The sequence below is a fragment of the Archocentrus centrarchus genome, chromosome 5 (genome assembly GCF_007364275.1).
Source record: "Archocentrus centrarchus isolate MPI-CPG fArcCen1 chromosome 5, fArcCen1, whole genome shotgun sequence".
NCBI classification, from domain to species: domain Eukaryota; kingdom Metazoa; phylum Chordata; class Actinopteri; order Cichliformes; family Cichlidae; genus Archocentrus; species Archocentrus centrarchus.
In genome coordinates, this window is record NC_044350.1 from 23,452,026 (window position 1) to 23,479,818 (window position 27,793).

Genomic DNA, 27,793 nt, shown 5'->3' on the forward strand with positions numbered 1-27,793 from the left:
GATTACTTGTAGTCATTTGAGTGCTGACAGGATGAGGCTGTAATGGACAGAAATTGGTCTGAATAATGAGACCAGCTCATTGACCCCTAACACATTTGCATCGATGACAGGGTCAGATTGTGCTTTCACACCTGCAGTGGCTCAGACAGCAAAATAAAAAAATAAACTGTATCTTTCTCAGTGAGGTCCGCGTCAGAAGAAACCTTTCAAAAATACAATAGCAAGAGCATTGCTGAAGCATGAAAGTGTGATGAAATGGAAAGCATCACAGTTTCAAGAAGTATTAGTGATGAAGAGCAGCAGTAAAAGAAGTAAAAGAAAAAAAAACTGAAAGAAGGGGACAAGCAGAAAAAGAGAGCAAGAAGGGGTGAAAGTAAGAAAACATAAGGAAACTCACAAGGGGAAAAAACAAAAAGAATCAGAATAGAAGACAGATGAGGTTTGAAATGCTCATCTGATGGGCCTCTACAGATGGAGCAGGGAATAAAAATGCAGGGTTGGAAGCACATCTATCTGTCACTCTGCGTTAGGCTCAGCATAATTGCTGTGAAATGACAGATATCCGTGACTTATAGGAGGGCGACTAGAGGAGGGAGAGGTGTGTTTTTAGACTCGGCCTGCGAGTCACACAAACACACATCTATTTGTAGCCTTGCGCAGATCTCTAGCTCACGCTAGAGAATTAAACTATAACTGATGTTTTTTTTTTAGTGTTTAAACCCCCAGGCGCATTTTTATTGGCTTACTGATTTTTTCTGTCCAATCAGAGATATTTAATTTGAAAGAGCGGCACCAAAGAAACCCCAAATTACTAAATATGTGCTAAACACAATAATCAATAACCTAATAATCCCTTTCCATTATTCCAATAAGCAGAGTTTTTGCTCATCTTGCTTTGCAACAACAATAAATTCAAGTAAATAAGAACAACTCAAGGCTTAGAAATGTCCCACAGCCCTCATGGTAACAGTTGTTTCACACAACATGTGAGATGTCAGTGGCAAAACGCTTGATGTACAATTTAGCTTTACAGAGAAGGGTAACTGATGCCCTCCTATAGCCTCAGTAAAATACATGCTGCAGTATTCTTTCTCAACACACAAAACTATGTAGTATGGTCCCCAAACTACTACATCACAAAAAGTCACATTTGGGTACCTAGTACCTATTATAGTGACACAGCCAGTGAAAGTACAGTGAAAGCCTTGGACAACACAACACATTGGTATTGTTGTAAAGGCACAGACACTAGTGTGATCATTATTGACAAGGTACCAGGACAGGTTTTAACCGTATAATGTCATTAAACAGATTTTAAAATATTAATGATTAAAAAAGAAACAGCTGCTTTCATCACAATGTTAATTGAAAACATCAAATGTGTTATTTAAAGTTTGTGCAAAACAGAACCAGACTACATAATGACATGACAGCGTTTGCTTTTTTTTCTTATATTTTTTACAAAACAAAAATAACACTCTGAGTCATTTGTTTCATTTCCTGTTTTGAGTAGCGGTTGATAATGTTGTTTTTGTTTGCTGGACATTTTATATAGACAACAGGCAGCTTGGTTGGTCAGTCAAGCGGTCAGTTAAAAATGTGTCTCCTTCTCTGAGATGGTGGATATTTTCCCATCAACCTTAAGTTTTGCATCATTGGCAGCATAAGGACTCGTGGCAGCAAGCTTTCCTCTCATTTTCAGGTCTGGGCTGGGGGTGGTTAGTTTCTTCATTCTCTGCAGAGAGCCAAAGAGAGAAGGAAAAAAAAGATGAGAGGATATATTTCAATCTCTGGGCGTGATAGAGTAACAGAACATCAGCACCAACTGTGCCTAAATGTAATGTTAAACTGTGCACATGCTGCACATATAAGGATTTCTTTGTTTGATAAATCTCTTCATTTTCTAGGGGATTATTCTAAAAATTCAAATGAGTATAATATTTATTAAACTGTGAGAGATTTGGGGAGATGATCCTTGTGAGATTTCGCTGTTCTGAAAAGAAAGAACTGAACTGTCTTGTGTTTGTCTTTGTTTGTTTTGCTTCTATGAAAGTCCATAAGTACAGAATCACAACTTGTTGATATATGTTCCCCTATCTTGACTTATAAAGAAAGATGTCTGTGGAAGGATAAACTTCAGAACTTCAGGACAGGATGATCACGCACGCTGTAATGTGTGCTTATCTCTCCTTTACTTTATGAACATATTTTCATTATAATAAAAAAGGTATTACATATTCCGTAACTTATGATTTTCACCTGTGTGTCCTGCAAGATTACTTCTATATAAGCCTGTTAAATTTGGTTTCAGTATTTCCATGCACATGCACCACATGTATAGCTTACCTCAGAGAAGGTGCCAGGAGTCTTCCAGATCATCCAGATAATCCCCAGAGGGATGCAGACCATTGAGGACATCGCCATGAACCAGCCAATACCGTAGCCCCAGTCAGGGTAGATGTAAACATTGTTGTACTTCAGTGGTTTGTATTTAATCAAGAAGAACAAGAAAATTCCCTGCAGCAAAAATAAAATTCCCTTTTCAAATGTTTTCATTTAGATCATGACAAAAAAAAAGCTTCTTTAATGGCTAAATATCAGTTGCAGTACTGAAATTCTTGTGCACTGCTGTGCAAATGTATTATTCCAGGTTGTAAGTCAAACATTGTTTTCATTTTCATTTCACAGCACAGTTACACAATACCAATTATTTGCACAAGTGAGAAACTATCTATGATGAGCCAAACATTTTTTTTTAAATATGTTGATCTTTTTCCAGTTGTTTTATACCGTAAATCCATACTGCACTCAGTTTGAATCCCCAGATGCATCCATGACTCTGAATGTGTTATCTTTTTTTTTTTTTACACATTATGTTCTTTGTGCTGTTTGTGCTACTACTCTTGAATTTATGTCAGCACTGGACTCACAGCACAGATGCCCGGGGTCAGGATCATCCAGCACCATTTGATGAAGAAGATGGGTTTGTAGCCAATCATGTCTTCAATATTTAGGTAGAATCTGTCACTACCTGAAAAGCAAAGGAGTACAATTCAGTGACAGTTTCTGTGTGTATCACAAAAATAATGATGTACAGTAATTGATATTTTAAGACAGTTTATGGCTGTCTCAACAAATCTAGTCTGAAAGAGATCCAAGATCAATTTATTTTGCTTCATATCTGATTCATTGTGCTTATAATATACCTACATTTATTGTCAACTTGTCAGCTTGCATTAGAATTACAGTAATATGAATGTGTTAATATCTAAACCTGGAAAAAACACGTGTATGCTGCCTCTGCATTTTATATAAATTTATAATATTCAAGACATATGTACGCAGTACAGTTGTAAGCAAAAGGACAATGTGTTTTCATAAGAAAAGTATAGAAAGCCGCTGCTAAAGGGCTAAAGTATATACACATCACTGTAATGCTCTGTGCAAAATTAAGAGAACGTTGAATGTGTTTGAGACCAATCTCCAGCAGAGGGCAGAGAAGAAATATTATTGGAGCAAGAAGGATTGAAGGCATGATGCAAGGTTTTTGCAGTGGCCTGTTTTCTGCGGTAAATCTGATGAAAAACTGAAAACACTGCTTTGATATTTCAAGGTTTTTAGATCAAAACTCTTATCTTACCATACACCCAGCCGATACATATGGACTCGAATATGGCTACAAACAGCAAACACATCCCGCTGGCAGCATATGCATCAAACAGCTGGAAGACGTACATCCCTCCCTGACAGGACAAGACAAATGTCAGTTTCTTGTCAAAGCCCCTACATGTCACACTAAATTGAACACCAAGTATAAAGTGAATAATAAGTGCTTGATTATGGTTAATGAGGGCTGATTGACTTGATAGGAAATAAACTGCAACCATCCGGCACTGGTGTTTTCTTTACCCTTGTAAAAATCAGGATTTGTCCCAAAACCGAAACAGCCTCAAGAGGTTTGTTATCACCACTAAATATTGTTTTAATTATTTATCTGTACAATCTGCTTTGCTTTTGGTTTTTTACCCTAAAAAAACAAACAAAAAAAAAAACTCGCTGCTGTTTAGTAGCCCATTATGGGGAATATTTTAAAGGATCCACTGAAGGACACCAGCTTTATTGCTTTTTTCAGGGATGTCTGTATGGAGTCTCACATTCATTCTCTGATGACCAAATTTGTATTGCATTGCTCTGACTGTATGCTTTGGGTCATTATCCATCTGTACTGTGATATGCTGTTTGATCAGATTTGCAGCATTTTGCCGAATCTAAGCAGAGAGCGTAGGCCTGTACAATTCAGAATTCACCCTTTTACTTCTAGTCACGTCATTGATAAACAACAGTAACCCAGTTCTACTGGCAGCTATACCCGTACTGTCCATCATGTTTTAGAGACGATATGGTATGCTACGGATCATGAGCTCTGTCTGTCCTTCATACTTTTCTCGTCCCATCACTGCGTTACAAGTTAATCTTGTTTTCATCCATCCAAATAATTTGCTTTCTGGCAAAGTCTAATCTGGTCTTCTTGTTCTTGAGTGCAACCAGTGGTCTGCACCTTGTTGTAAACTCTCTGGATTTACATTCATGAAAGAAGCGCTTGATTGTAGCCCTTGACCAAGGAAAACACTTTAATTGTCTTCTCTGGTCTTTCAGGCCTTTTGGTGTTGCTGAGCAAGCAATTTGGTGCAATTTGATGCATTCTTAAAAAGAATGCACCAAATTGTTGACTGACTGACTCCCAAGATTTTCTAATATCTCCTTCACTTGCTTCAACATCTCACATAGTAAGAATTCAAGTGAATACTGTAGCTACCAAATACAGGTTCGACACTAAACTTCAGAGCTTTCATCTGTTTCATTTTTCATCAAATGACGACAGACCAGATATCACCTGGCCATCAAACTGCTTGTCAGCCAATTGTCCAATTACTTTTGAGGCTCTGAATGCTCTGGAGGAGTATATAAAAAATGACTGCAATTCCTAAACAATAAATACAATACTTTTTAACCTCATCTTAAAGCAAAGCTGAAAATCTGCACCTAATCACATCTTGACAGCTTGGTTTACAATCCACTGTGGTAGTGTACAAAGGCAAAACAACAAAACTTGCCCAAATAGTTATGGAACTAACTGTATCTTCTTTTTCTTTTGGCTTCTCCATTTAGGGTTCACCACAGCAGATCACCTCCATCTCACCCTATCCCTAGCATCCTCTTCTGTCCCACCAACCCATGCATGTCCTCCTTCACTACATCCATGAATCTTCTCTGTGTTCCTTCCTCTTTATTTCCTGCCTGGCAGCTCCATATTCAACATTGTTTGTCCCATATATCCATTATCCCTCCTCTGCACATATCCAAACCATCTCAACCTTGCATCTCTAACAAAGTTCCTCTAATATACTAATTTTTAATCGTGTCGCTCCTGGTCACTCCCAATGAAAAGCTTAGCATTTATTTCTCTCACATCTTCACATTTCAGCTACAGTGGTGGTCTTATATTTTATCTTCCACTGCACTCAAAACAACTCATCAGCTCTTCCACTAAAAGGGTCATAAATAAAATCTCACATAAATCTTACAGAAGGGTTACATCATAGCTTTTCTGCACTAGTAATGCTAAGCTAAGAATCTTCTCAAAATATCTTCTGTGCCCATGTTTTCACCAAGTATTGCACTACACTCCCAGAAGAGCATTTGAACTGTGTTTAATCCTACTCTAGGCTCTTTGAGACATTTTATTTTCAATACATTTTGTCAGCTTAATGAAATTAATTTTCTTGATTATCATAGGTGGGAGTTGATTAAAAGCTGATAAAACCTGTGCATAGTGGTGACAGGAAGATCAAGCAACTGGAAACTGCAGCTCTCAGACAAAGACTGGAAGAGTGAGAAGGCACTATACTTCCATGTTTTATATTTTTACTTCCATCCCCCGTACCATCTTTATTATGGATCACTAGAGAATGGCAGTACAATCAGAGTGGAGATGGATGGAGTTCAGCACAGACAGAAATGTGAAAAGCTTTTAGTGGTTGAAGGAACTCCTTGACAGTTTAAGGAAACAGATTCTCGTATCTTAAAAGTACAGGAGGGCTGCAATTTAAGGACTTAACCCTTACGTACTGTTTATGTTGAAACAAACAATTTTGACCTGCGTCCTCATAATAAGTGTCTCCAACCATTTTCGAACTGGAGTTCTATTTAGCGCATACACCACTGAAAAAATAAATAAATAAAATAAAGGAACACTACATCAGATCTCAATGAGAAAAAAAAAATCAAGCTGAATCTCTATACTCATGTGGACTGGGTAATGTATTATTGGCAAAAGGATGCCAAAAAATTAAAATTATATGATAAATCCTCAATTAATATTTCAGACAGCAAAAGGTCTGCTGTCAAACAACATCATGGCCGTAATGATTTAATTATATTTTACTGAAAATGAAAATGACATGAAAATTCTATAACTGTTGGGGTTTATTCTATAACCATGTATAACCATTACAACCTTTAAACATCGTCCTAACTTCTGTCTCAGAAAAAAATCCTCATAGTTATCATCTGTCAACCTTGCATATGGCAAATTAGTCTGTCCATTCAAACCAGTGGTAGGAAGCCTTTCATGTTTGGGATTTTTACCAGCACAGGTGGAGAAAACCCACTCCAGGTACTTTTGAGTGGGTCAAATGTTGGAACTCCACACAGAAAGGCCCGAGCCAGGATTTAAATCAGGAACATTATTGCTGTGAGGCAGCAGTGCTAACCACTCCATCACCCTGACACCCTGTTTCAGATCTCATGTTTCTGTCATGGCATCCTCCCACAAGTAACCCTCTGACCTATGTCTGACCTACAGTACCATTCAAAAGTTTGGACACACTCACCCATTAACTTTTGACTGGTACTGTATTTTCCTCACATGTACCATATATGATCACTCCTTTGCAGTTTTACTGTTACACTCTGGAGATTCCCTAATGCTCCTTCAGACACCAGTAGGTGTCCGTCTCTGCACAACCTGTGCAACCTATGGTGGGAGCACAGACAGTTCTCATGACTATATCAAAGTCTCCCTTGAACTCTGTCACCAGTGTCCATACAAAGTACACAGACATGGTATGTACACTTTCACAGTCTCAAGATTCCCTAGAACCACCATTTTCCTTGATTTGTCCAACACTGATGGGTCTAAAATCCATCCCAATAGATATGGGTCAAATCTGACCTAACACAGCTTCAATGTACAGCACCTGAACAACAGTTTAAAATTTTGCAATATTTCATTTTTTTGTGTATTTTGAGTGACTTTAGGAAAAATCATCAAATTCTAGATTAAAGAATGATATTTAGGGTATTATTGCTGCTGTCAAATGTCAAAATGGGTCCAGTTTGACACAAACAGTATGTAAGGGTTATAAATAAAAGAGATTAGACCACATAGATTTTTGCTATTTTATTTTATTCTATTCTATTTTAGTTTAGTTATTTGTTCTTACTCATCCTTTTCATTTTTTCTCTGTATTGAGCTGCTGTAATGCACAAATTTCCCCGTCGTGGGATCATTAAAGTTTTATCTTATCTTATCTTATCTTATTTAAAAAGATTTAAAATCACAGGAAAGGATTCCCATTATCTATAATGTGTCTGACTGGATTTCATGTAAATAAAATGATGGATGGATTGATGGACGGATGGACGGACGGATGCATGGATGGAAATTAAACAAGCAATTTTAAGCTATATACAGGTAATATTCAGAAACTCAACACATCCTTTTGAAAGCCATCTTTCAGTGTAACTTTTTTGTTAACACTACAGAGGACGTAAGGTGTCAGTAGGATATGGGACATTTAACTGATGAGCTATAGATGTATCTTACCTCCATACACATGATGAGTCCAATGAAGAAAGAAACTATAGACATGCCTAGAATCAGTAGCTCTCTGCGGTAGCCTCGCCGGAAGGTCTCTGGGTACATGTCCACCACAGCTGTCACCAAACTCTCCACACACACAAACTTAGATACAAAAAATAAAAATCTAATTTACAAGAAATACATTTTCTCATAAAAGAAAAGAAAGCTATTACAGAGTATTAAGTCATTATATCATGATTATATTATACATCAAGACTAAGTATTCTTTGAAAAACATGCACCTTCTGGGTATATAAGTTTGTGGTAAACCAGAAAGGTAGACATGCATTTCCAGAGTTGAATACCCAAAGGTAAAAAAGTTTCACACAGGGAAAAAAAAGATCTACAGATCTTATTTCTTTTCATAATTAGGATTTGTCAACTTTTTCCTGGCGTATTGTGTAAGTGCGAATATTTTACATTTGGATATTCAACTTTAGAACTATGTGCGTTTATAACCAGAGACTTTCTGTGACCCAAATATAAACAAAAGATTTGACTAAAAAAAAAGAAAAAAAACTGAAATCAATAGAACATCTCATTTATGTCATATATATGATTTAATCACAAATATAAAAATTCTGAAGAGGCGCACTGGTCATCTCTAATTGTAGATGACAAGGACAAAAATTATGACTGAACTGATGGTGTTCCCTTCTTTTCCCTCACATTTTCAGTGTAAACCACATTGTATCTAATGTATGCAAGCTGCTGGATGCTGTGGATATTTATTTTTGTATGACCACATAATGGCATTGTCTCAGGATTACTAGGGCTGTTCTCTTCCTGACCCTGTCTAGACCATTGTAGAAAATAAGCTTCATGTGTTGTTTGCCAAGTCAGAGATCGAAGCTAGCCTTCAAGTTTGTCACAAGCTTAACAGTCAGCATTCCCAGTATGCTCACAGCAGTAGCACTCACCTGACTGTCCAGGCCAAGGAAGATTAGCATCATAAAGAAAAGACAAGCCCAGAGTGGAGACAGAGGCATCATAGTAACAGCTTTGGGATATGCAATGAAAGCCAGACCAGGACCTGAACAAAAATATAAGAACACAGGTTTCACAATTACTGGACTCCTGACAGTGCATCTCATAGAACAAGTACAAAGTTGTAACACCAATAACCACTACTTGGGCTACAAAGTTTAGGTTAAACTTAACTTTTTAGTATTCTGCAAGTTTTCAAGAAGTCCTCAAAAATGAGACATGATGGTACCTTTTTTTTGTTTTGTTTTGTTTTGTTTGCACTTTTGATTGATTCAAGTTGTTGTTACAAATTATTCACTGCTCTGATTTTGGTTTTGCAGTACTACAGTACAACAACCAGTGTAGGAAGGTGATCTTGCTTGTTTGTTTGTTTGTTTTTTAAGTTTTGTCTCCTCTTTTTTGTACCCCACACATAAGTTTGGAAGCAGTCAATCCCTGTTCAGGTGTAGGGAGGTGACTTAAAGTCAGCAGTCAGTCAGACAAACTTTCAGAAGCCCTCCGTAGAGAACATTTCAGGATGCCACACAGTCAAGTCAAAATTAGAGCAAAACTGAGATTTAAACCCATACAATAGCTGCAGAGAGACCAGCAAATGGCAGTTCACAAGATTTTATTTCCAATCTGATGAGGAGAATCTGACAGTAAGGCAGGAATAAACTGCACAAAGTGGTGTGCATAGTTTGGAGATGCAACATTTGCTGGCTAAGGGGCTTCTACAAAGAACAGAACTGAGGACCTAAATACTTTAGTAAATTAAATTATTCAATCAAGATACAAGCAAATTCAAAAAATGTGTCATTATGGATTATTTGAAACAGTGTAAAATGTCAACATTATCCATTTCAAATTAAATCTACAGCACAAAGTATGCAGATGTGTAATCTGAAGATTTTCTGATCCGCTGTGAGGCTGACTGGTTAAAAAGAAGAGCTGGCACGCTATTGTTTTATTTAACGCCCACATTTGGTGACCGTCCCTTAGAAATACATTATCTAAAACATTAAGCTCTGTCCTTACTTTGCTCTAACACAAGCATTTTAAATTTATCACTCTGTCACATTCAATAAATCATTCATATTGACTTGAATAAATCATAATACAGTGGTCTAAGTGCTTAGGTAAAGAGTGTGTGGTTATATAACTGGGAATGTTTATTCATTTTAGCACAATATGATGGATGAGAGCACAAACACTCCAACATTTTTTCTAATTTGCAGTAATTGCCTGAGATAGAGCACATGATTTCATTACAATTTTGAAAGTTGGTATTTTTCAGAAACATAACATTATATTGTATGTTGTTCTCTCACCAGATTCTGCAACAGCCTCGATGGGAACATTTTGTTCATAGGCCATAAAGCCCAACACAGAGAAGATAGCAAAACCTGCCACAAAGCTGGTGCCGCTGTTCAAGCAACACAGCATGATGCAATCCCTGAGTAGCAAGAGAGAAAGAAAGAATTAGAGCTCACACTTATTGGAAGAGTTGATACTGGACTTGACACTTGAAGCAACCCAGGCAGAGCAGAGACACCTTGCGTAACAAAGACATACTAAAATGATACATTATGTAACGGTGCATTCATTCTTCACATTCACCATTTACCCATGGGGTAAGTACAACATGGTAGCATATACAGAACTGTGCAAAAGTCTGGAGCCACCCTACATTTCTTTATCTTTTGCCAGGAAAATGGGAAACAGGTACACCAATTTATTAAAACTTGTGCAAACATAAATGTACAATTCTAATAAAATTGAAAGTCAATATTTGGTATGACCACCTTTACTCTTCAACACAGCCTTAACTCTCTTAGACAATGCTTTCTTGTAATTTCTTTAAGTAGTCTTCAGGAATAGTTCCCCAGACTTCATGAAGGACATTCGAAGCTCTTTTTTTGGATATCGGTCGCTTCAGTAATGTTAAGATCCAGGCTCTGGGGAGGCCACGACTGATAGTTTTCCACTATGTGTTTTTCTATCAATGTCCTCATTTACTGCATTGGTACTGTGTTTGAGATCACTGTCATGCTGAATCCATGACTCACCTGCATGGTTGATCAAAATCTGAGGTAGTTTTATACATTCACAATTCCATCAATTTTGACAAGATCACCAACACCAGTGGTTGAAATGAAACCCAATACAATGACATAGCCTCCGCCATGTTTTACAGCTGTAGACACTCACTGTTGTACCTCTCTTGATTTGAACCAAAAGTTTGGATTTGAAGTCATTACTCCACGTAACCTGTTGCTACTTTTTAGTCCAGTTCTTGTGTAATTTAGCATATCTCAGCCTTTTCTCCCTGTTTCCCTTCCTTAGGAATGGCTTCTTGACAGCCACCCTTCCACTGAGACCATTTCTGATGAGGCTTGAGTGAACAGTATTAACAGAAGGGCTAGATGCATTACTCAGGTTCCTGTGTCAGGTCTTTGAAGGATTTTTTCTTATTTCTTAATGACATGACTTTCAGACACTGTTTATCTGCTGTAGATAGGTTTTTAGGCCTGCCACTTCTTCTTTGGTCCTCTCCTTTTCCAGTTTCCTCAGACTTTTGCACATCATGTCAAGATATGCCAAGGTTTAATTTAACTGCTCTCTGGGAATCACCTTGTTGGTAATGTAGAAAAATACTATTTTATGCCTGTAAAACTGTGTTACCTTCAGCATTTTTTCACAGATTCAGCTGAAGAAATCGGAACAAATTATGCTTTTTTGCAACAGGTGGCTAGTGCCAAAAAGGTACAATTTCAAATGATTACTTTGCTAAGTTGTCTGTTATGTGTAGACACAACACTGGTTCATCCCTTTAGTTAAGTGCCTTTATGATTCATAGGTCTGTGTTAAGCAGATTCACAAACAACAACAAAAAAACATTCCTCTGAAAATGGTCAGGTACAGGGAAAGGACTGAAAATGAGTAACAAAGCCATCAATATCCAAAGAAAAGAGCGCTATTGCTCTTTTTGACTTTTGCACAGTACTGTACGAAAGGCATTTGCCTGCCACACTGACCCTATTGGCATCAGCTATAGTAGTAAATATCTCAAAGGAAATTAAGTACTGTGGCATGTCTGAGTGTCTCTGGACAGATTTTGTTAATGTAATAGTGCTGCCAGTGATTTTCAGTACAGTTTGTGCATGATACAGTTTAGACACAGTCATGAAGCTTGACATATGTGTAGTTGGAAACTTGACATGTGTGCAGGTTGAATAAGGTTGTGGTTGGAAAGTAAAAGGCATCAGAAGGCCAAGGGGTTACTGGCCACTTTACTCCTCTGTCTCATGTTCTTAATTTGTAATGGAGGAACAGGAAGTATCTTTACCGAGTGTATAATATTGTCAGAGGTGGGTGTAGTCCAGGAACTCATTGTGGTGTAGTCCTGTTGCAAGATTAATGTCTAATTTAATGTCTATTGCTGATTTTATTTATACACTGGCATCCAACAACTAGAATTTACATTCTTACCTGTAGCAGTTATTGTTGTAGGCATTATAACTTCCCAATGCAGTAAGACAGCCCAAGCAGATGGCATAGGAGAAGAAAATTTGTGTTCCTGCATCCACCCATACCTAAGTATCAAAATTGGCATGATTATACAGTACATGTAGAAACAGGCAAGATTTAAAGAACAAAATAACCAAAAGTGTTTCACTAAGGTGTTGAAAAAAATTCTCAGTCATGGACTGTTATAGTCAAAATCTATTATAGGTGTTCAGTTGGGTTGAGAGTCACAAACCCATCAATGCTTTACTACATTTGACAAGAAAGAAAAAAATCGACATGATTTTTTTTTAGAATTAATTAAGCCACTAAATTAAAATGAATGGACTATGCTTTCTCATTTAAAAGAGATTGCCATGATATATCCAGGGATCATTTATCTTCTCTAGTGAAACGTCACATGTCTTTTGTTACCCATCACCCACCTTTTTTAATCCTTTGTAATGAAATTATGGCTCAGCTAAAATGTAGTCTGTCCCTTCAGACAGGCAGAGAAGCAGCATGAATCATGGATTAAAATCCTAAATGTAGCTCTAAACTATCAGCTTGATATTCAAATGAACTCTACTTCTTTATACTGTTTGGTGGGAATTATGGTGGGGTGGGTAATATAAGCTTTAATTAAGAAGTCAATATTTTTTAATCTTTCTAACTGAAACTGATATTTAAGTGATATTTAAGTGTAGCGTAGTGACATCCTTGAAAACATATATTACAAATCCTGAAAAACAAAGTGACTGACCAACTGAATCACCACACATACCACAAGTATAGCATTAGAGCCACATAGCTACTATAAAAGCAAATTTCAAACTATTTACATAGTAAATTTACTAGTTTCACATAGCAATTTACATAGCTATGTGAAACTAGTGTAATCTTCAACTAGTGTAATCTTCAATGCCACACTAGTTAGTCAGTCCACCACTTTGGTCCAGGCAGCAACATGTCAACAACTATTTACCACAAAATAATCATGAAAATTTGTGCAGACATCCATGGTCCCAAAAGAATGAATCTTTGTGATCTGCTTAGATTTCCTTTAGCAGCTGAAGTAGGCTGAATAGCCAGTCTATAAAAATCTGTACAGGCACTTATAGAGGAAGATGGATTCAATAGCTTTTGCTCATAACATTTTATGGCTCTTAATGGAATTTCTAGATGAGTAATTTCCAAATAATGTGCTGTGGCACATGTATCATCTGTTGTGTGAGAAACTGGCTAATCTCACACAAGCAAAATGGGCCCCTGAAAACCAACGTAACGTCTAACAGAAACTTGGTCTACCTCAAACAAGTGCTGGATCTGAACTAGAGGTGATAAGGTCATATCTTCAGATGAGTTAAAATGTTAGATAAGGTGATGAAGGTATGGGCCTAGTTAAGAGGCCAGACTCTTAGAATAAACAAGGTATCATGCTACATGTGGATGCCACAAATGGGCTATTAAGAGTGACATTTAAAACAACATATGGTAACAGAGAGCTTATTTTGTAGTATTATTTTGTACAAGTGAACATTTTTGGTTTCCCTTTAATGTGCCTTGTGCAAAAAGTTTGAAAAATCTGGTCTGGACAGTAAGGAGATGGTGCAAGCTTATTTATGTACTTATTTGTGCAAAGGCTGAAACTACCGCTTAGTTCAAAGCATCTCTGTAAACCATGACAGGGTAGTCAGCTAGCTTTGGACTGACTGCTATTCTTATTGGAATTTGGATGCACCCACTTTTAAACCCCATATGCTGGGCAACTGTGATTGTTCCTAGACACCAAAAAGGCTCAGTTTTGTTTTCCTGGTAAGCTTTTTATTTTAGAAAAACAGCAAAGTGGAAAATGAGAGCTTGATCATTTTCTACCTCACAAAGTCATTGTGCCCTTGCATCCTGTAGCCAAGGTATGTTTCTTATACAGTAGCTAGTATTTATGTTAAACAAAGAAAGTTGTTTTAGTTGCCCAAACTTATTGTAATGATAAAGGTAACAAATAATCTCAAAATTGACAGTCACTGACAAATAACCTTTGTCATTTAGGTAGGAGGAATTTTTGATTGTTAACCAAGAAAATATCTGAAATATGAATAAATTCTGATGTGCAGGGCTTGCTCTATTACTGACCTTGCATTCTGGGGAAAAAAGGAAATTCCTCTATTGCAAATTACTTTACAGTTTAATTCTTTTCATCTTTTCCCAGTGGATTGGGCTGAAGGGCAACATTCTGGGGGCACTTTTAATGCAAAACAATAAAGTATAACACTGTTAGTAAATATTTGGTGGGAAGTACATTGAAAACAATATTCGGTCATCGACTAGAGGCGAGATTTACATATGTACAATTGTTCACAGAGAAAGCTTTAATATGTGCATTATGAAACAAGTTTGTAGTGGAACACAGGACCCCAGAAACCCAAGGATAGCATGGGGTGCTAGCTAATTCAAACTTAATGCAGCATGGCTCTTTGAAAACTCTCTCACATCACCATTCAGCCACTAATCTCATTTCCCCACTGAGAAACAATTAACAAACGCAAGGTCTTCGCTCCCTCCTAGGAGTAACCACGGTAACTTCTGTGACCTCACAAACACAGGACTGTTCCTGTGGAAGAACAGGCCTTTCTCTCCTAATGTTCATTAATGTTCCCTTTAGTTCAACCTCGGCTGATGGCCGCACAGTGCAGGGAAACCTTGAAAGGCCAGGCTCAGAGAGAATCACTTGTTGATGTTGTGCCTAATTTGGCCGGCTCGTGTTTGGTTATGTTGAGACTGTGGCTCCAGGAAACTTGTCTAGTGTGTGAAAGCTGGATGACATTGGCTGTAAGATAGTGCTCTTATAATGTAAATGCACCACTCTTGGTGCTCTTTACATCTCCCTCTTTTTCTGAATGAAACATACTGTAGATGTGAACTGAAGCAGTAAGACATGAAATTAGACTTCATGTGCCACTCTATATCTGAGCCAGGCAATTTTATCATTCTAGAATTTTGTCATGATTTATCACACTGCATAAACAATGCAGACCTATGACATGAATCAGTTATTTTAGTACATGATTATACAAACATGCATATTGCTGCTGTTATGCAACAAGCTTGTCATTTCAGCTTTAAATATGAACTGGCTCCAACTCAACAGCGGGACTTTTGGAGTATTACAGTTTCTACAAAATGTCAAATGCACTGATGAAACACATTCAAAAGGTCAAATTTAGATGATTGAAAAATTAATCAAAGATTATATATAGTGAAAAAGAAAGCTATGCAGTCCAGTAAAAAACTAAGTACACCCTTACTGCTTCCACAGGAATTAAGAGGGTGCTTTAACATACATTTAACAGAGCAAGTGTGACCACCTCTATAAAAGCAAGTTTCCTGGTCTGGAGTATTCAGGTGTGTGTTAACACAATGCCACAATCTTCCCAGGAGTGGACACCCCAAGATCAGACTGTGCAATGCTCAGAGAAATTGCAAAAAAAACCCCAAAAGTTACATCTCAGACTCTATAGGCTTTAATTAGCATGTTAAATGTTAAAGTTCACGCTAGTACAATTAGAAAGAAAAACTGAATAAGTATGGCTTATTTGGAAGGGTCACAAAGAGAAAGATCATGGCAGCATGGCTTAGCTTTGCAAAGTTGTATCTGAAATAACCACAAGACCTCTGGAACACTGTCTGTGGACAGACCAAAGTGTAGATTTTTTGCCATAATGCACAGCGCCACGTTTAGCAAAAAACAAACAGAGCTTATCAGCACAAACACCTCGTGCCAACTGTTAAGCACAGTAGTGGAGGGGTGATGATTTTGGTTTGTTTTGTAGCCACTTGACCTGGGCACCTTACAGCAAGTAATCCATGAACTCTTCTGTATTCTAAAATATTCTAGAGTCAAATTAGCTGTCTGACAGCTAAAGCTTGGCTGAAATTGTTAATGCAACAGGAGAATAAGCTTAAGGACTCCAGAAAATTTACATCAGAATAGCTGAAGAAGAAAATAATCAAGGTCCACTCACAGCCAAGACTTCAAACTGATTATAATGAGACCAGGCATTAAACAAATGTCCACATTCCTTATTGAACTGAAGCAATGTTGCAAAGAAGAGTGGACCAGAATTCCTCCACAATGATGTGAGAGACTGATAAAGTCATATGGAAAATGCTTACATCAAACTACGGCTGCTGGAGGTGGTTCTACAAGCTACTGAATCATTAGGTTTTTCACAGGACTGCTTAGAATCTTGTGAAAACTTCCTTTTTCACGGGTGTATGTCTAAATATAAAGAACAAAGTCTTAGTGTGAATGTGTGTATTCTTTAACTTATTTTTTTATCTGATCTCCTGCACAGCTCAGGATCCAAGGAAATGCAGTGTGAAAGTTATCTGTCATATTTTGGCTAAAAATTGTTTACTTTTGCATCATCACTTGGTCTTTGTTACTGAGGGTCATCATTGGGGATTATTTTATTTTTGAAAGTTTGATGACCAGCTAGCCCCAGCAAGTTGCTTCATAAATTTCTGCTCACAACCTTACCCTAATTTCTGTGAGCGGAGTTAGGAAAATTAAGGCAACAGTTGTGCTGCCCCAAAACTAAATGTGTAGAAGACTTTGAAAAGTGCAAAAAGGAGGGGTGATGCATAAAGGTGCAAGGGTGATGATCAGGGGAGACAATCAGTAAAAGAAGGGAAAGAAGAGGAATGGGGAAGGCACAGCAAGGTTCAGGGGTGTAAAAAGAGAGGGCAACACCCATCCACACACACTCTACACAGCTTGTTGAACAGAATGGAGCCCTGATTGTCCCAGAGGAAGCCAATTTAATGTTGGTGTCAGAAGTAATGTCCTCTGGCAAGCAACAACAACTTTCTTTATTACTGTTCTTGCTCACCCTGTGCTGCTGTTTGTGTCTTTGTTCATCCGTCCTCTTTTCCTCTTAATCTGTCACAGTTTATCTGTATCACTGTTTCCTTTCTCTTATTTAACTGAATTTACAAATGTAACTCTCTATCTTATTGCACCTTACTGTACAGCAGTTGATGTATAGTTACGGAGTGAGGGAAACATTAGTTTAATTATCAGACACATTCAAAGCATCACACCTGGTGTTGCTATGAAGAGTGTAAAAAAGCGTTTAGACAGGATTTGATAAAGGAGAAAATTATTATTATTATAATTGACACATTTAGTTTCCTGAAATGCTGTGATATGTTACCACATTTGGAAGTAGGAATAGCTCTGTATACCTGCAAGCATGAACACATGAGACAAAAGGAGATATGGTTAGACAGCACAATCATGCTGAAGTTGTGTACTTGGTGGGTGTCTTTGTTTTCAGTTTTTATTGAAGTGACCATTAGTTATTAGAAGTACACTTCTATCTATCTATCTATCTATCTATCTATCTATCTATCTATCTATCTATCTATCTATCTATCTATCTATCTATCTATCTATCTATCTATCTATCTATCTATCTATCTATCTATCTATCTATCTGTCTGTCTGTCTGTCTGTCTGTCTGTCTGTCTATCTATCTATCTATCTATCTATCTATCTATCTATCTATCTATCTATCTATCATGGAAACTCTATCTCAATTTGTGATGTCATGACCACCATCCACTGACATTTTCTAGTTCTCTGTTGCCAGGCGACCCGAGCTGTCTGCCTTTTCCAGACAAGGTCAAGGAGTCTCCATTTGTGTGTGCGTGTTTGTGTCTGTATCTCTGTGAATTCATTGTATGTTAAAGCAACAACCATAGTAACACTAAATACTGGTCTTTTAACCTTGAAGGCTCTTTGACCTGACCCTCCATATCTCATCACCAGAGGAAGTGTCAGTCACTCTCACTAAAGTATGGCATTTCAATGCAGCTATTATTTGTAACAAGAAAGGTGCCATTTAAACTAAACAGTTTTTGCTGTGGATGTTTTATGTATAGTGTACAGATATTTTTATGTACAAATGGGCATAAATAATAATGGGTGCAAAAAAAAAAACAGATTCTCCAATTTTGTTTACAGTAACAGCACTTCATATCATTTGTCTTTGTCTGCCTTTTATATATAAGCTGACAAAAGCAACTCAGTGCAATCAGACAGATTTTGTCGAGCTAAACATTCTGCCTTGCCAAAGAGAATAAATGCACAATAGAATAAATGCAGTCTGGATTTTCTTTCAGCCCACTTTTTAAATATTTACTGTGTCTACATAATGTTAGATTACTACAGTGTCACCAGATTGGATCCAGACAAACAAGTACAGATAACAAGAGAACCAATATAAAACTTAAGCAGCAACACCTCTAGGTGGCACAGTTGTTAAAACAACAACAGCATTCGCTTTCCACTTCTTTTAGAGGAACTTTTACTATCCAGAATATTTAGATTTTTTCAGAGTTACTAGCAAAAGACAGATACAGTGGGTCTGAGCTTACCTGAGGGTCAGAGAGTCTTGAAATGTCTGGGTAGAGGTAGAACTTGATGCCATCAAATGCTCCAGGCAGCGTCACTCCCCTGATCAGTAGGATTAGCAACATGAAATAAGGAAAGGTAGCTGTCACATACACAACCTGTGGGTATAAGCAAAAGCACATGTAAACATATGAGTAGAGTGACTGTCAAAATTTATTGAATTAGATTCTTACACAATATGATATGATGCCTACAAATGAAAGTTAAAACAAAAACGCCTGCCAACAATAGTCTGAATAATGCTGGTCTGCAGTGAACGTGACTGCTAGTCATTCACTCATTTTTTTTAGAACTGTATCAGAAACTGAGATTGACTAAACTGAAACAATTCTGGGATTGATAGCTTTGTACATTCTGTACAATAATGACAAATCACTGCTGAGACCCAAAGGTGAGAGGACATGACAGCAATCTAAACACCGATATCGGGACAGGAAAAAGAGCAATGGAGGCAAGGTAAGTAAGGAAAACAATCTTTGGGATAGAAGTGCAATTTATTTTTTCATGATGCACACAAACAGCAATAAGAACAATGTGCCGCAACATGAGAGCTACAACAAAACTTTAATTAAATGTTCAAGCTTTTTTGAGACCCTAAAAAGCCATTAACTCTTACAAGGCCTAATGAACATACATTGAATTAAGCCAGAGAGCTGGTTCAGGCAGGCATCTCAAGCTGCACTGCATCATACAGACTATGGTGGTGTATCAGGGTGGAGACAACAGAATTTAGGACAATGCATGAGCAAAGCATTAAAGTGCAGAGGATTGAAGCAGAATATAAGCTGGTTCTTCTACTGTTACATTACAAAATAGAGCATTAGAGGTCTTGGAGAATCTGTGGCTAAAGGAACAGGTATAACAGAATGACCAGTGAGCCACTGTGCTGTTTTTTTTTCCATAATATAGTATTGTGCATCTGTTTTTGCAGAACATTTTTGGTACTTATATGCAGTCTGCATATGTTGTTCTGTGGAGTGCTGTTTTATATTAGTGTAACTGGGGTTTATAATATTGTGGTATCATTGCATGAAAAATTTTGCAAATGGAAAAAAAAAAACAGGAAAATGTGAAACTGTGTGGTCTTGGCATCAGCATCTGAAGAGTGCTGACCTTGATACACACTAGAGGTCAGTTTTCTATCTATCTATCTATCTATCTATCTATCTATCTATCTATCTATCTATCTATCTATCTATCTATCTATCTATCTATCTATCTATCTATCTATCTATCTATCTATCTATCTATCTGTCTATCTATATATATATATATATATATATATATATATATATATATATATATATATATATATATATATATACACACAATAAATGTACAATAAATGTTGTTGAACATATGTGGGACAAGACAAGTCCATCAAGGTATCAACATGTCATACAAACTTGCCACTTTGATGATCATGACTTATTGGACAATCTTTACAAAAAAAATTGAATTTGACTCATGAATTAAAGGTTTGGGGGCAAGTTACAGCTATTCACAGCTTTGCTCTGAGCTCCTTTGGGAAATGCTTCAAAAATGTTCCCAACAGCTAAGAAAAACTGTAATTTCTGTTACACAAAATCTTATCTTATCTTAATCTTAATCATATAGTTTATGACAAATGGAATACAAGAAATAAGCTCATATCCCAAGCTCAAAAGCACTACATTTACTACATCTGGCAATAATATAAATTGCATTCATCTGGTATCACCTTGTATACTGTAGCTAGCCTCTGTTAATGCTCAAACCTACACTCTTATTATTGGAGTATTCAGGATTTGCAAAATTGTGCTAGACATCTCAAGACTCTTAGAAACTCACTGAACAAAGCCTTTGGCCTCTTGGAAGGCAGAGGCGGGCAACATACATCCCCTGGCTTTTTGGCACTTAGTCAAAGTCCAATTGAGGAGAGAACAGGACAGAAGAGAGCCAGGCCAGGAGAGTGAAAAGAAAAGAAGGCTCCTCTGGCCCCATCTCTTAAACAGGAGAAGCCCAGAGGAGTGATGCTGGCAGTGTGGGAAAATGTGCTTCTCTTGGACGCACACGCAGAAGTGCATGAGTACATGCACAAATGGACACACACTCGCAACTTCATTCACAACACAGGAATGGGTGTGCACATACTACAAAGGGAGACAAAATGTACCATTCACAAATACTGGCCTAAAAAACCTACTCATACACACATACTCCAACTACAATACACACCAGTCACATGGCTGTAATACTGCAACAACACTTCTATGAATAGATATTCCTGTTGCTTGTGTGTGTGTGTGTGTGTGTGCACGTGTGTGTGTGTGTTTCTGATGCAGTGAACTTCTTAATCAAACTTCAAAGCAGTTCATTCTTTTCTCAGTGGTTGAATGTGACTGTGACTCAACCGCTGCAAAACTGAAACCAGAATAAAAACTTTAGAAATACATGAAATCGTAACCAAGCTGTTGTTTGAACAGCAGCAGCATCCATGAAGCTTAATGAGGCTGTCCACTTTAAGCTCTGTTAATCCCAGCGTGGCCCACAAGGAAAGTGTGGGAAAATGTGTCTCCTTCCCAGTAGATCCCTCTTTTAATTTGTAAAATAAAAAGATTACACGTCCTGAACCTTCTCTCCCTCTTTCTCTACATCTCTCTGGAGATGAAAAGGACAATATTCAATCTCTCCATGAACTTTTGATGCTCCACATGCTCGTTCCCGCTCACCACGGGTAAACATTTAAGCCACCACAAATTTACTGGTCAAACTTGCCCCTGCCTTGCCGTAAATCTAACAGGAGGGCTTAAATGTGAGAATGGCCAGCAAACAGGGCCAACAAAAGCAAACAGCTTAGCAGAGTCGGAACTGAATGATCTGTGGAAAAGAAAGCACCCCAACGAGCGAGCTGTGGTTAATTTTGCATAGCAGAAGGGAGAGAGAGAGGCAACAGAGGCGGAGGCTGAGGATATACTCTGCATGCTCCTCATGAACGCTCTCCTTTCCTCCAGTGAATACAGGAATCAATCTTGGACCGGCTGCTAAAGCCCAGCCATGAAGAAGCATTCTCCCCTCTTACTTCACAGCCAAACAAAAGACACTTCATGGAGATATAGGCATCGCCCCCTAGTTGTTTTTTCCCTAGTCATGTAGAATGTGAACCCATTAATTTTTCCTCACACACCTCTCCTCTTTTCTCTTGACTCTCTTTCTTCCCTCTCTGTTTCTCACTTTATCTCTCTACTCATTCTGGCTCACTGAATCTATGAGAAGGTTTTCAAGGGCTGCTGAGCACCATAGCCAAGTCCCTACTGTCCTCCCCATGGCTGCCAGAGAAAACTCAAGAAAAGTGTGATTGGGGGAAAGGTAGAAGTAGGTGGTGTAGACACCTCTTTGTCTTGCAGTTAAAGGAGAGAATTAATTTGGCTTCCTGTGGGAGAGTTTTCTCTTAGGACAAGAAGGGAAAGTGTTTTATCTTGTGGCTGTTTCGGTCGACCAGTTTAAAATTAAAACTACTCCAATTAACAAACACTAGGAGTAGCATGCACACACATTACTGCCCACAAATTCCTCCAGTATTACTGTAAAACCTTCACGTTTACAGTTTAAAATAATGAGATCTTATGCTCTTTCAAACACAAACAGCAGTTTAACATTCACATGCAGAACACTAAATATATTAGTTGGTCTCACCTTGCCAGTTGACTTGGGTCCCTTCCAGATGCAGAAGTAACAGATGAACCAGGCCAGGGCCAGACACATGGCCAGCTCCCAGCGCATCCCTCCCATGTGCTCAATACCATCTGATATCTTGAGTACTCTGCGTCTGATTTGATTGAGAGAACACACATGATTGAAGACTTACAATTTGATTGATTTCAAATTTGTGGGTGATATAAGCAGAAAACTAAAATCTGCAGGAAAGATTAAACTGTATCAAACACAAAAGCAAAGCCTCTGCAGCCTCCCTGAGATTGGTCTTTACACATTCACCTGCTGCCTTTAAAACTAAGCAAGCGCAAGGCTGCCCAGTAGGAATGTAAATGTAATTTTTTTGCTAATGCTTAGACAAATTTCCTGGAAATTTCAGCTAATGCATCTTCAAACTCATAAACTGTCAATTAAATAAATTTCTGTATAACAATGCGATCTTGACAAAGTTAGGACAACACTGCAACTACTGCCTTACAAATTGCTGTCCTCTTTCTGGGACTATTAGAGGCTTTGTGTGGGGCATGAGGTACAACAACCCTATTCTGTTGTGTTTCCTCTGCTTGCCCTTGAATGGAGACTTCTCACAATGTTGGTTCAAATCTGAACAGGCCACACTGACCTCTTGTTTGGCTAAGGCTTTGGATTAACCAGGCCATCTTGCTACTGAGTCACATACATGTACGACTAACTATAAAAGGAGGACACTTTTGTTAGTGAGAAATCACTTTGACAGATGCCCCTCTAATGGATGTGTTGGCAAACTTGCATGACAAAAGCAGTAGAAAAGCTGTGGGCTTTGGAAGAAATACATCATATCACCAATGTGGATGGCAGCGGGGTGTTCAGTGTGCTCTAGCAGCCCTGAAGAACAAGTTATAACTGATCATGAAGCAACTTGAAAGTTTGGGACTGGGTCCCCATGAGATTGCAAGCTAAAGCCACCACCTTGAGCAACTAGATACCAGCACTACTAATCTGCTCTCAACTCCTTAAACCCTTGTGTACTCAGTTGGACACCACAGGTAAATGTAGTCATATTTTAACAGGTAAATTCTATAGAGGGGGTAAACATATTTTCATAGACCAGTGGTTACAGTGCATATTTTATGGCTTTATAATATTTACATTACTACATATTGTGATATGCTAAAAGGTGTGGCTACAAGATCAAGGGCATGTTATCAGTAATAATGACATCGCTGGAAGGGAATCAGTAGTGTGTTTCCTGTTTGTTAAAACACAGCCAGGCAACAGCATTGATGAAGGATGAGAAGAGGGAGTTGAAGCCACAAAACTACATGGTGCTGCCAAATCTTTGCCACCGAGTTCAACCCCGGGGCTCCTGACCAGCCATTGATCATGGTGACATGTTCTTGGTGGCCAGCCACAGGCTAGGTCCAACACAGCCCCACTGTCCCTCCCTGGTCAGCCGAAAGGGCAAGATGTGGACACTAATGTGTGTAAATACACTTGTATGGGGTCCCAGATGTATGTAAATTTGCTGTTTGAATTGGTCGAGCGTATTTCCAAAGTGTAACTCACATGAACTTTGCTTTTGTTAGTGTGATAAATGATAATATCTAGTAGTTTTTAAAAGTTCAATATGGTTCAAACCAGAGCTAAGCTAAGCCAGGTATCCTTTATCTGGCCATATAAACACTGTACCTGTATGAAAATTTATTTTCTGTTCATAATTATTTCCAAATGCTCAAAATATGTGTCCATTTGAGAGTCTTTTCAAATTCTCCTTCAGTGATGTCAGCTTTGTATTTTAAAGTATAGAGATCAATTGTCTTTTTTTTTTTTTTTATCCATACATATTATGAAATACACCTTGTTATAGCCCTGAGGTTTGTTTATGCTATACTTACAGTACAAAGCAGTCTGTCTTGGCATAGACTGAATAAAGCCTGGTCAGATTCTATTTTTGCCAACAACATGGTGGTTGGCTCTTTGGCCATGTCTTTCTCCTGGGTTAGGTTTATGTTCCTGGCTCAAATCTGACATTTTCACTACAGTTATGTTGGTCATCTCACTTAACTTGAACCTGAACACAATCTAAATGTCACAGTTTTGATTAAAATGTGCAGTATTAAAATATTCTTAAGTAGTTTGCCAGTTCGATTTGACCCAGCAGTGTAAACACAGCTACTGGCAGTGAGACAGGAAGTGCGGTCAGCATTACACACTGACAAGGCCTGATCTGCTGCCACACACATGGCTCTAGCTGGGAGACAGCTGGCCTACCAGGGCCTGCTGACACACAGATATGAAAAGGGCTGACTAATTTTCGGGGGGTAAGGTTAGTGGGGGCAGTGAAAGAGTCTAGAGCTGTTAATGGCTCAGTGTTTCAAGCATATGACAGATAACAAATTAAGAATGGAGGGGATGTGTTGAAGATTGCCTGAACTGACGAGGAATGGTGTTAGAAGGCAAATGGTGACGCCATTAAAATAATGTGGCTTTGCACATGCAAGCAGATGTGAAAAAGATCCAGATAAAAGTGTACTCACTCCCAGAACTCAATGACTGGAGAAGATGCATTAGGGTTGGTGATGTTGGTGGCATTTTCTCCATAATAGTCAACACAGTATTCTGCAAATACACAATATGTTATTATGTTGGCACCACCATGCAGGTATTTGAGCAATAAGACTAGAAGCTCTTTGCTTTCTTTTCTCTGCACAGGCTTATTTGTTTTTCTAAGAAGAAGTTTGGCCAGTGTCATTTCCTCCTACCTGTATTCCAGTAGTGCCCACAACCAGCCCACGGCAGCTCAGTGGTGAAGCAGTTGAAGAGGTAGAAAATGGCCCAGGCGAGGATCACTATGTAGTATATGTTTAGATGAGCTTCAATCACCTGCGTTGCATAGCCAATGCCTGAAAAGGAAAAGTGAGGCTGATAAGAGAAGGAAAATGGAAAAGCTGTAGGTAATAGCAACCTTCAGTGCTCCAGTGGTAATGAGGCACTCATACAACAGTTAAAATTTATCAGCCAAAAGATTCTGTCTCTTAACTGGGTTCTTTTCATTTATTAAAACCACAAGCATACCTGAATGAGCGTTTCAAGTCAGTGTTTTCTCACCCTCAAACAGTGGGCAGACTTTCCTCCAGCAGGTGATGCCTCCCTCACTGGTAAACTGACCCAAGGCAGTCTCCAGGAAAAATACAGGGATACCGCAGCACACGAAGAAGATGACATACGGAACAAAGAATGCACCTTGTAGACAAATAAAAATACATATATGTGATCTATAAAAGAGTAACAATTCTGGAAGCAAAACAGATTAAAATTCCTGCTTCAAATGCATCTACGCAAACAGAGTAAAGGGCGAAACAAAATCACATGAAAGCAGTCAATTACGATACCACACTCACACTGCAGGATGACATTTTCAGATCATGAGGTAGAGTCATACTGTGCAGTCTAATGGTGCCTAATGAGGTATCCTGCCTCTTTTATTGACAATACTGTGCATAATAGATGATATAATAAATCACTCAAATGTTTTGCCTGTTTAGTTTTCATAAAGAGAAAGTTCAAATTTTGCTTTAATGCAACAAAAAAAAAAAAAAATAATAATAATAATAACTTGCGGATCTTGTACCCAGGAATTGGTTATGTAAATTAAAAAAAAAAAAAAAAAAAGCATACTTTTAATCTTAAAAATACAACCAATCAGTGATAATATGGTTGTTATTTCCTTCTGCCATCATTCAAGGCAGCTGCTTTTATGTCCACCAGCTTTCCAAGCTGAAAATCTCTATATCACCTTTATTTATTTATTTTTGTTAAGAGCAAGTTTACTTCCATCCCACTTCCCTAAATTAAGAAAACTTTCTTGCCTCCTCCATTCTTGTAGCAGAGGTAAGGAAACCTCCAGACGTTGCCCAGCCCAATGATTTCTCCAGCCACAGACAGGACGAATTCAATCTTGTTGTTCCAGTGGCCCCTCTCATTGTATTCCCCGCTGTCTAGGCTGGAGCTTGACCCTTCCGGGTCTCTGCCATCCTCTGGTTTTCCGTTTATAACAGGCCCACCTTTCTCAGCTGTCATGACGCTCCAGCAGCCTGCTGAGAGAAAAACACACACACATACACACACAAGCAGAAAAAAAATGGGAAAAAGTGAAACGGCAAGAGAATCAAGGTGACACCATGTCCAGGACTTTAGATGAATTCAGAACACTTTATCTGGATGTTTAATGGGACATCTGAATGACTGTCCAGTTCATGCAAAACCACGCCCATCCCCCCAGTACAGACTTAAATACGTGAAAGTTCAAATCAAGTGAAAGCAGTCCAATGAACGTTTCCTGATTATACCGCTCAAAGGCAGTTTGATCAGCTGCAAATCTCCATAGAAGGATTATTGAAGATTCAAGAGTATTAACTCGCAAGCTTTTCCCGTAATTGAAAGAGAATAAAATTAAATAGAACTATATACTGTTAACAGTGTTAAAGCTATCGTCCTCTTCCGCTTGATCACTGTAATACAGCAAAGAAATACTAAAAACCTCTATTGTTGCAATCAAGTTACTGGATATAAGTTAGCAGCACGACAAGTTAAGAATATATCTCAGGCAAGAAGACAGCGAAGGCGTAAGATCAAATTTTGGACATAAGTATAAAACAAATTATGAAAATAAAAGTCAAAGTCGCTTTACTTACCAGTTTCCTATGGAACAGTGTCTAACCTCCTTTTTGGCTCCCGCAATGATGCGCACTAACAATTGCCTTTACAAAACGCAGGATGGTTAAGCCTGATCAGGGGGGTGAAAAGAGGAGAGAGGGGGCAAAAGAGGAAAAAGAAAAACAAATCTGGGTCCGCGTTGAGTGATGTGGTTTTGTTAAGTCTCGCGTCTATATAAAAGAAGATCCCAGACGTGGCAGAGTAATGGTTGATCTTGCACCAGGCGATGGAAAACCTGCGACTGCGCTCCCACTCTCCGAGCGGTCTACTCTCAAGCGCCTCTACTTGGATAAAAGCCATTTGGTAACCAGTCTAGCTCTCACATCAGCGTTACCACGGCACAGGGAGCAGGGTAGCAATAAGGGGAGACTGGACAAGCACGAGAAAAAAGTTGGGGAGATGTAAGTTTAGGCATGCGGTTTAGAGTTGTTCTAAAACACTGAAAATAATATTTATCGCATGATTTACTTTAACAAACAACGCATGTAAATCCATAAGTGGGACGTGTAAGGATCTGGATTAGTCTATAT

General features: G+C 38.3%; 1 protein-coding gene across 3 annotated transcripts; it reads right to left on the reverse strand.

Annotated features, from left to right (window-relative positions):
• On the reverse strand, positions 1 to 27,507 carry slc6a11b (solute carrier family 6 member 11b). Of its 3 annotated transcripts, XM_030728921.1 has the most exons (16): positions 27,242 to 27,505; positions 26,581 to 26,644; positions 26,417 to 26,481; positions 25,656 to 25,790; positions 25,310 to 25,450; positions 25,085 to 25,166; positions 22,551 to 22,683; positions 18,839 to 18,973; positions 12,383 to 12,486; positions 10,222 to 10,346; positions 8,845 to 8,957; positions 7,889 to 8,026; positions 3,641 to 3,743; positions 2,931 to 3,031; positions 2,347 to 2,517; positions 1 to 1,735 (listed from the first exon to the last, which is right to left on the reverse strand). In XM_030728921.1, the coding sequence occupies exons 2-16, from the start codon at positions 26,625 to 26,627 to the stop codon at positions 1,592 to 1,594; spliced, it is 1,737 nt and encodes a 578-aa protein (XP_030584781.1). In that variant the 5' UTR covers positions 26,628 to 26,644; positions 27,242 to 27,505; the 3' UTR covers positions 1 to 1,591. The 3 variants fall into 3 exon arrangements, with proteins under 3 accessions (XP_030584781.1, XP_030584780.1, XP_030584779.1); XM_030728920.1 differs by having other exon boundaries at positions 26,417 to 26,641; positions 27,242 to 27,507; XM_030728919.1 differs by having other exon boundaries at positions 26,417 to 26,644; positions 27,242 to 27,506.
• Positions 27,508 to 27,793: the final 286 nt, after the last annotated feature.

What these genes read in the sequence shown, in the direction of transcription:
- slc6a11b (XM_030728920.1), bottom strand. Translation starts at nt 26,627, where the DNA reads ATGACAGCTGAGAAAGGTGGGCCTGTTATAAACGGAAAACCAGAGGAT. An exon ending in ATGTATCGGCTGGGTGTATG is followed by an intron (nt 3,032 to 3,640) that starts GTAAGATAAGAG and finishes TTTGCTTTTCAG; the next exon opens with GTAGTGACAGATTCTACCTA. An exon ending in TGACCCCGGGCATCTGTGCT is followed by an intron (nt 2,518 to 2,930) that starts GTGAGTCCAGTG and finishes TTTTTGCTGCAG; the next exon opens with GGAATTTTCTTGTTCTTCTT.